Source organism: Triticum urartu, chromosome 7, assembly GCF_003073215.2.
Source record: "Triticum urartu cultivar G1812 chromosome 7, Tu2.1, whole genome shotgun sequence".
Lineage (NCBI taxonomy): Eukaryota > Viridiplantae > Streptophyta > Magnoliopsida > Poales > Poaceae > Triticum > Triticum urartu.
The window spans coordinates 34414390-34424264 of NC_053028.1; the positions used below are offsets into that span (position 1 = coordinate 34414390).

The following is a 9875-nucleotide window of genomic DNA, read 5'->3' on the forward strand; positions in this document are numbered from 1 at the left end:
AAGGAGTGGGAAATCTAAAAGATGAGGACCTCCACTCCAGTTTAATCTTTAAAAAGAAATCTATGAGGTCTCACCTATTTTTTACTATTATAAAAGAGGGGTCACCCCGTCCAATTTCTATAATAGAAACAACAAGGCTCGGGATCCAATACAAACCACCAACCAAAACATAACATCTATTGAGTTCGTCTTACAAGGATCAGTGATCCAAGTACAACAACAACACAACTAGATCGACAACATTAAAAAGAAGGAGCTACTTACATAGAAGCAGTCTCCACCCCCAAAGCTAGAAGATTATCATGTCACAAACCAAACTCCAACATGAAAAGAGTTGAGAAGCTAAGCTAGGCAAATAGGCAAACCTAGGAGCATTACTGTAGTAGAGACAGAAAAGGAAACTCGATAAAGATTGCAGAAATAGGGGCAGTCCGCAGCTCTCGTAGGGGAAGAAATGATTCCTCTAGACCCAATGTTTAATCTTTAGATTTTGTCACAAATCCTCTATACCCAATGTCTCCAGCCTTGCGACGATCTGTAAATATTATTTGCAACCCGTTCGAGCAATTTTGCCCCAGCAGCAGCACCCCTCTGCTTTCCTACTTTATCTGCTAAATAGACATCCAATAGTCCAATAGAAAATCAACTTTATGAGGATCATTGAAGTTCTCGAAAATAACATCATTTCTGCATTTCTAGACATACGAGAAAACAGCTGAAACTCTAGCCAACACTAGCTTTTTGTCATTCTTTGCGAAACTTCTAATCCGGTTGCCAAAGCAGTCACCAAGTGCATTTGGACTGAAGTTAATGCTAAAAGCACATTTCAGTAGGCTCTAGACTAAACTAGGAGGAGGGCATTGGAAGAATAGATGATCACTATTTCATCTCTACCACAAAATATACACATTTTACTACCAACCCCTCCTCTTCTTAAGAGAGTATCTTCTGTGAGAATGCTTTTTTTAGCCACAAGCGAGGGAACTTTAATCTTCCATAAGAACTTTTGAGGAACATTGTAGTCACATTTAGTCAGTTTCCAATATAAAGATTTGACAGAAAAATTTCTATCGGTTGTCAGCATCTATTTTATTTTATCTTTACCAGATCCCATTTATACATCTTCACATCTAAGTTTCAAACTATTCTAGAGCTCTAAAGACTCCCCGTATATAGTTCTTCTGAATCTGAAGCCCCCCCCCCCCCCAGCCTTTCTACAATGCTTCAACAACATTAATGTTATGGTCAAAGCTCAACAAATACAGCCTGGGGTAAGCAATTTTTAAAGGTTCGTCATCTACCCACCAATCTTCCCAAAACTAGCATTATGGCCATCTCCCAAACTTCTCTTGCAGAATTGATAAAATAAATCTTTGAATTTCAAAATGCTAAAAAAATTGTGGATCTACCTTTAGCTCTAGAGATGCACCCAACAATGACATATTCATTTTTAAACATAGATTTCCAAAGCCCATATTCAGCTTCAAATTTTCAACACCACTTAGCTAATAGTATTTTATTCATGAGATCCAAATTAAGAATCCACAAACGCAATTGATCTCTTTGTTTACAACAAGTTTTGTATTTAACCAAGTGATATTTATTTTTATCCTCATCATCCTTCCATACCATTCTATCTCTAAAGAAATCAACTTTCTTAAGAACTCCCACGGGGATGGGGTAAAATACGTCATAAAAAGAGGCATGTTGGTAAGTAAAACTTGAACCAAAGTGATTTTTCCATCAATAGAGCCCAACAGTTTGCCTTGCCAACATCCTCATATATATTTTTTCAATTTTATCCTCCACACCTTTTGAATGTTTGTTCCTTCTCGTTTTAGCTGAAACAAGCACATACAGATATTTCATTGGCAAATATGCCACCTAACAAGTAAAAATCGCATGAGAAACCTCAACTTTATTCTTAGCCTCCCCAAAAAGAAACAACTCACTCTTATGAAAATTAATAGTAAGTCCAGACATTTTCCCAAAAGCACTAAAGATGAGTTTGTGATTCTTAGCGCTTTCGACATCATCTTGAAGCAAATGGATGGTATCATCGGCATACTGAAGAATATTCACTCCATTAGTTAAAATTTCATTTAGAACTCCTTATACAAAACCATTAATGTTGGCTTTCTCAATAATAATAGTTATACCATCTGCAACCAAATCAAAGAGCAGAGGTGATAAAGCATCACCATGTTTTAGGCCTTTGTGAGTTTTAAAGTAAGGACCAATCCTCTCATTTACCCTAACCCCCACATTATCCCCTCTCACAGTAAGCATGACCCAGTCTAGGGAGTCATTTCATTTTAAGCATTTGAATAACAAAGGGCCACTTAAATTTATCTTAAATTTCTTAAAGTCAACCTTGGATAAATAGAGCACTATGTTTCTTAAAATGAAAATAATTTAAAGTTTCATGTAATAAAACCACTCCTTCCATGATGTGTCTGTGCCTTTAACGAAAGCAGTCTGGGTAGAGGAAATAACATGGGAAACAATTTTACTTAATCTGTTCACGAGAACCATAGAAATGATTTTGATGCTAACATTCAGAATACAAATAGGCCTGAGCTTCTGAATTTATTTAGCATCACTAGTCTTGGGAACAAGAGTAATTATCCCATAAATGAACCTAGCAATATCTCACCCACCATGATTTAAAAAAATCAAGAAGTCCTTGCAAACCCCATTTAACCAAAACTTAAAACTCCTGATAGAAATCTAAAGGGAACCCATCAGGACCAGAACTTTTATTTATCTCCATTTGGGAAACTACACCATGAATTTCTTTCCTAGAAAAAGGTTATACCAATTTCTCATCCACCTACCTCCTAGCGTATTTAAGGTATATCTTGAGTTTGAAGAGCAATATTATAACAATTAGGTTGTCCAAATAGTTTTATATAAAATCCATTAATGTAAGCCATCAAGTGAGCCTCGCCCTCCATCACACATTCCTATAGTTCTAAGTATGTAATCCTATTTTTCCTTCTCCTCCCATTACTTTAGTCTGATAATACCTAGTATTGTTGTCTCCGTCTATAATTTTTTTTATCTTCATGTCTTTCCATCCACTTCAATTTTTCATGTTTTAAAATTCTAGCATGCTGGTCTCTAAGTTCTTTATGTTTTTCTACAAAAACTAGTATTGAGGTCTCACCGATTGCTAACAATCCTCACGAATTATGTCAAATGGAAATTATCCTAAGAGATCTAGTACCTCCATTGCTATAAAATGAATGTTATAATAACTAGGAAAAAAAATGAGGATCACAATCCTATGGAATACTCCAAAAACTTGCAAAGCCAATAATCCCTTTATGTTTGTCTATTTTTTGTTCTTGTCACATCCATCTGTGTTGGCAGGACAATCTCATCTGATTTACATTTAATATGGATTATGTTAATGTATTTAAATATTCATATCAAGATTTCCTATATTTGGGGTGCTTTGTACTTATGGTGAATCTTTATAATAGATTTGGGTCTTTTCGCAAAAAAGTGTATGAAACAAATGACAGAAAATATAGTATGTCTAAAGTACTTATGCGATTAAGAATCATTATAATTTTACCTACATAAAACACATAATATTCTCCATGTGTTCTGAAAACCTCATGCCTTTTCTCTTGGGTAATTAATAATTGGCACTATTTATTCTTTAAAATGTGTGTGTTAACACAGAAACAAAATACCACGAGTCACTCCCTTGTGTTGAAACTTAAATTGGAAAGTATTTACTTCAATATTGATTAGTACTAGATAATTGCACGTGTGTTGCAAACTTGGAATGGTTGCATACATATTCTAGTGAGTCAACACTAATTATATCTGATTTATGCTTTACACCCACCATATTATATGTTTTGATAAGATTTAATTTGATGTGAGTATGGGTTGGGAATGCAAGGAAAGTTTTGATTTACTTGAGATTTCGTAAGATTTAATTTGATTTGGGTATTTGTCGGGGAAAGAAAGGAATGCTTCTATTTAGTTGTGATTTTGGAAAGGTTTGAATGAGTTAATGCAGTATGTGATTTTGGGAAAATATCAATTTGGTTTAGATTATTCCAAGTTACTCTATTTATGTTGATTTTAGTTCTGTGAGGCATCAGTTGAGAGTACAAAAAAATTGAGGGAGGGGGTTGTGGGAAGGGCAAAAGAGGAAGGAGGGGAGATGAGGGAACCAACTCACCTTTAATAGTAGAAGATAGAGATAACTCTAACTAATATTCTTATATTCCCTAAAAAACACTAATATTCTTATAGTTTTCCTTCTTTTCATACTCCCTCCGTTCCTTTATGTAAGGTGCATTATTTTTGGCACGGTAATCAAGGCACGGAATTACAAAGAGTTTAGGACGAAAATATCCTTAGACTATTTGTTTGTAAGCCGCAAGTAAATCAATTAGACTAGGAAAGAAAGAGATCCACGCAATTGGAAGAGAGATTCTTTCATATTTTTTTCTACAAGGAGAGATACATGTAATCAGGAGAGATATACTTTCTTTTATTCTGAAGGGATATAAACAGAATTGCAAGGAATTAGAAGAAATGCACCTTACATTCTAGAATTTTGTCAAAAAAAAAAACAAATACACCTTAGATAAAGAAACGGAGAAAGTATTTCATGGCACTTTAATTTCTTTCCTAGTTTGTAGAAGTAAAATTCCGAAATGACCCTGCAGAATGGTTAGGATGATCATACCTTGAAAGAGTTAATGCTAGTACTAGCCAGTGGATCATAAAATATGGACGGCTCCTACCGATTTGGGAGGGTCTTGAAAGAGTTTGTTATTGGATCTGCAAACGCCATGGATCAACAACAAGACAGGCCCTTTTTCGCACACAAAAAGAGAAACAATTGCACATGGCGTGCCAATCATCTTGGAACTGGATCTGAATGCTTCACGGGTGGGGGAGGGAACACACGCCACATGCTAGTGCCGGCGCCGCTGCAGGCCGTCCGATCGCTGCAGGGACGGCCGAGATGGCGTCACCGTAAGCGATGATTGGATTCGGATTCAGAACACTATACCAGGGGGTTGTCCAATAGGAGCATAAATCATATGCGACCAGTGGTTAGTGGGAGATTCAGAGGTTCTACTTTACGGACCATAGGATCAGCTGCCATGCCGTTCCTGCAATCAAACATTTGTGTTTGTGTGGACCTCCATTTCTGTTAAAAATTATACAGTGGCACGTTGAAACTGGACAGCAACCCCTGCGAATGTGGTCAGATCACAGGCTAGGCTAAGTGGCTACACAATCAATTGGAATCAACGGCCCCTCTCAATGTTATCTTCAAGAGTGCCACCAGCCTCAGGATCGCATCTGAACAATAACAACAATCAGATAACTGAGAACGAGAGAAACACCGAGATGCCACTGCTCCTTGTCTTTGGCATCCAACCATGTTGGTTGAAATGCTACACGATGATCAGAAAAAGGAATCCTCCGGCTCCTCGTGAATTATTGAAAGGGGGGCGGCAAGATGCAGAGCACAGGTGTCCGGCCCGGCGTCGCCGAGCCTGAAGAAGAATCCTGTTGCCGCGGGGCACAGAAAACTACTTGGCACATCAAAACTTGGCTGCCGCTCGCCCGCCCGGTCCACGTACCCCGGAATCCAAATCCAAAATGCTCGCGGCTGTCCACAGAATACATGTGCAAAGCTCCTTGGAATATACTCTACGTCTCTACGTACGTACGTACCCACCAGCCTGACAGAGTGACATCCACATGAGCTGCTAGTTTTCTCCGGTTCATGCATCGCCGGGTCGCGGGACTTGACACCAAATCCAAGAAAACTCGTAAGCGTCGGAGCGTTTGATGGACTAGATCCGGACATCTTGGGTCCGCTCACCGATCCCGGACGCAACGGCCGCGAAGGAAGGGCGACATGTGGCTGCGCCGCACTGGCTGGCTAGACTGGACTGAAGCATCTTCTCTTGTGGCCTGCTGCCTGCTGGGGAGGGATGTGGTGTGGCCGTCGTCGTTTCTTTGCCGCCTCTTCTTCTCCTTCCCCGTACGCGAGCAGAGCAGGAATCCAATCTAGAAGATGGCCTCTAAGAGCCTCTGCGTCGTGTTGCCCTTGCCGAGCATCCTCGTGGGGACGACGCAGAATATTATCACAAAGCGGCCAACTTTTTCCCGAAAGTGCATGCAGGGTGGGACAAAATGGCTGCACCGCTCGAGGTTTCCAGATGAGTGGTTGATGCAGAGATTCGAAAGCAGCCACGAGGACGATAGAGCGATTAGAAAGAATCGCACAGAAAGCAGGGCCAATTTCCTTTTGGAACTTCTCTGCTGTGCATTTCCAGGTCTGAACTTGGAGAAACAAAATTACAGTCGACAGGGATGGAGATCGAGGAGATTGAGACCACATCCACGAATCCACCGAGCATTGTCACGAAGAAACGAAGAGCTGGGGTAAACAATTGTATTCGAAAGAAACATAGTACTGCTAGTTTCCTTTTGTTATTTATTCCAAGAAGAAAAGGGTGAAAGAAACAGTGGACCGACGCATGGGAAATAAAAAGATGGCGCCAAAACAAACTCCGGCGAAACTAAACGGCGACGAGACGCCCGACGACCTCGCTACGACCATGAGTAACACGATACAACACCGGCAGCAGCTGCCGCTTGCTGGCTGGTAAAGTAAACATCGCCGGCCGGTTGGACCGGCGACAGATACAGGAGAGTATAAGCTCGCCGTGGTCACACGGTGAGCCCGCGCATGAACTCCCACTCCTCGTCATCATCCTCGGCGGCGCCCGCCGCCGACCCCTCCGAGTCGCTGCTCATGCCGCTCGACTCCGCGCCGCTCATGGCCGAGGCCTCCTCGGCGTCGAACGACAGGTACGGCATTGACCCGAACGCCCTGGCGAGGGCCGCGGCGGTGGCGCCGTCGTCGGCGGTCCTCTGCTTGAGCACCTCGAACATCACCTCCGGCTCGTGCTGCATGGCGCGGAGCACGTCGGCGCAGGACGGGCCCGGCGCGGCGCGCGTCACGGCGAAGCAGTGCGGCCCGTCGCTCTGGGAGACGCGCACCACGCTCGGCCCGCCGAACAGGTTGTGCAGGCCGCCCAGCGCCTCCTGGTAGGCGCCGCCCAGGAACATGCCCAGGTAGTAGCCGCGGGTGCCGTGGGTCGGGAGCTCGTGCAGAGGGAGGCTGCTCCTGCCGCCGATGAACTGGTCCACCTTGCCGTCGCTGTCGCAGGTCAGGTCCGAGAGCACGCCGTCCACGGCGGGCCGCTCCTGGAGCCGCTGGATGGGGATGATGGGGAAGAGCTGCTCGATGGCCCACATGTCCGGCAGCGAGGTGAACACCGACAGGTTGATGTGGTACCTGCGCGGCCCCTCCGCCGCGCCCATGCCGCGGGCGACGATCTCGCACAGCCCGTCCACGGCGGCGAGGTGCTCCAGCCCGAGGACACCCTCCTTGAACTGCTCGGCGCAGCGCCGCTTCAGCTGGTCCGCGTACAGGCCGCAGGTGTCGAAGTCGCCGCGCACGGCCGAGGCCATGAGGTTGCGGTAGTCGCTGCGGCAGTCCTCGGTGAGCTCGTCGAGCAGGTAGGCGGTCGCCGGGTCCATCATGTTGGAAGCCGGCGCCGTCGCGGAGAAGGCCTCGAAGATGAGGACCGAGTGGTGCGACACCAGCGCGCGGCCGCTCTCGCTGCAGATGACAGGGTGCTGCACGCCCTTGCGGTCGCAGACGCGGCCGACGGCGGCGACCACGGCCGCCGCGTACTCCTCCAGGCTGTACGCCACCGACATGTCGGTCTGCGCCGAGTGCGTCCCGTCGTAGTCGATGCCGAGGCCGCCGCCGACGTCAATGACGCGCATGGCCGCGCCGAGGCGGGCGAGCTCGCAGTAGATCTGCGCGGCCTCGCCGACGCCGTCGGCGAGCAGAGCCGTGGTGGGGATCTGGGAGCCAATGTGGAAGTGCAGGAGCTGGAGGCAGTCGAGCATGGCGAGGGCCTTGAGCTTGGCCACCACGGAGAGAATCTGCGCGGCGTTGAGGCCGAACTTGCCCTTCTCGCCGGAGGTGGCGCCGAAGTGGCCGGCATGCTTGGTGCGCAGCTTTGCGCGCATGCCGACCACCGGGCGGATGTTGAGGCGGCGGCTGGCCTCGACGACAATGTCGAGCTCCTCCTCCTGCTCGAGCACGATGACGGTGTTGAGGCCCATGGTGCGGGCGATGAGCGCGAGCGAGACGTACTCGAGGTCCTTGTAGCCGTTGCAGATGAGCAGGGCGTCGGGGCTGCCGCGGGCGACGAGGCAGCTCATGGTGAGCAGCAGCTCGGGCTTGGAGCCGGCCTCGAGGCCGAACCCGAAGGGCGCGCCGAACTCGACGATGTCCTCCACCACGTACCGGTCCTGGTTGCACTTGACGGGGTAGACGCCCTGGTACCGCCCGGCGTAGCCCGTGGAGCGCACGGCGTAGCCGAAGGCGGCGTTGAGGGTCTCGACGCGGTGGCGGAGCACGTCGGGGAAGCGCACGAGCAGCGGCAGCGCGAGGCCGAGCCCGCCGCCGGCGCGCGCGCCGGCGGCCCGGGCGACCACCTTGGCGAGGTCGATCTCCTGGCCGGGCAGTGTGGCGGCGCCGTGCGGGCGCACCGCGACGTCGCCGTCGTCGTTGACGAAGAAGTAGGGCGCGCCCCAGCCGTCCACGTTGTAGAGCGCCGACGAGAGGTCGGCCGACCAGGCGGCCACCTCGGGCTTCTCGGCGGCGGCCGCGGAGACGACGGCGGCGGGGCCCAGCATCAGCGGCGCGGCGACGAAGCGCGGCGACGCGTCGCAGGACGCGGCGAAGGGGTGGGCCACGGGGGCCGCGGCGTCCACGGCGAGCGCAGGCATCTCGTCACGGAAATTAACAACCGGAGAAAGCTAATCCGCTGGGGAAAAAAGTCAGAAATCTTTTTTGTTTCTTTGTGCTGTAGTCAGGAATTTCTCTGCTATTTGCTTCTGCGAAAAATCAGAATCCGATGAAGAAGAAAAGAATTGTGTGTGGCGAAAAAGCTGTAGATCGATCGACGAACAGCGAAGAAGAAAATTACGGCAAAAAGTCAGTAATAATGAGGATCGAAATCTACTGGCGGGTGTTGAGATTCCGACGATCACTGATGCCAAAAGAGGAAGTTCTGGAAGGGGAGGTAGAAGAAATCTAGGACGGGATTTTGGATCCTGTTGTAAGGAAGGGGGCTTAGAAAGCCGCCGAGGCCGGAGCCCCGGCTACCCCCGCAAAAGTTGCAGGCGGGCGGGGGGCGCGCGGCGGGGAGGGTCGCGTCGCCGGTTGTGGAGGCTGGGCTCCCCACGCCGGCGTTCAGTCGGGGCTGGAGAAACCGCGGCGGCTTCGGCGGCGGCGCTAGGGTTTGCTCGCGCTTGCTCGCTCGCTAGGCGGAGGGGGGTGGATCGATTGGTGGTGCGGTGGAGATGGATGCGCAGATGGGAGAAGGAGCGAGCGTTGCTGGCGGTGGATGTTTTTGCGGCTGTGCGTGGCGCCGGCTTTATAGGAGGCCCGCAAGGCCCGTGGGGCCCATCCGGGCCGGGAGAGCCTCCCCCGGTCATCCTTTTCTTTTTTTTGAGAGAAAGAAGAGAAAGAGAGAAGCCTCCCCCGGTCATCCATCCTAGTGTTGGTGGCGCAGCGTGAGATGAAAAACTTGCCGCTTCCGTTGAGCCTCGGCTGGCTTGCTGGCGAGCAGTGGACGAGCGGGGTAGGTGCGGTTTGACCCCGCCCGCCCTCCCGCGGGCCCCGCGCGTCAGTGGGGGTACGGAAGGCTCCTGCCGCGCCTCGTGGCTGCTCCGGCCTGACGGCGCTGGGAGTAGCGGTGGTTGGGGTCGTGGACGGGGCCCGTTAATTGCGA

At 48.7% G+C, this 9875-nt stretch overlaps 1 protein-coding gene across 1 annotated transcript; it reads right to left on the bottom strand.

Moving 5' to 3' along the window:
- Nucleotides 1–6434: 6434 nt before the first annotated feature.
- Nucleotides 6435–9476, bottom strand: LOC125522291 (arginine decarboxylase 1). Its single transcript, XM_048687364.1, has one exon. It carries the CDS (start codon nucleotides 8866–8868, stop codon nucleotides 6727–6729), a length of 2142 nt encoding a protein of 713 aa, XP_048543321.1. The 5' UTR covers nucleotides 8869–9476; the 3' UTR covers nucleotides 6435–6726.
- Between the last annotated feature and the right edge of the window lie 399 nt (nucleotides 9477–9875).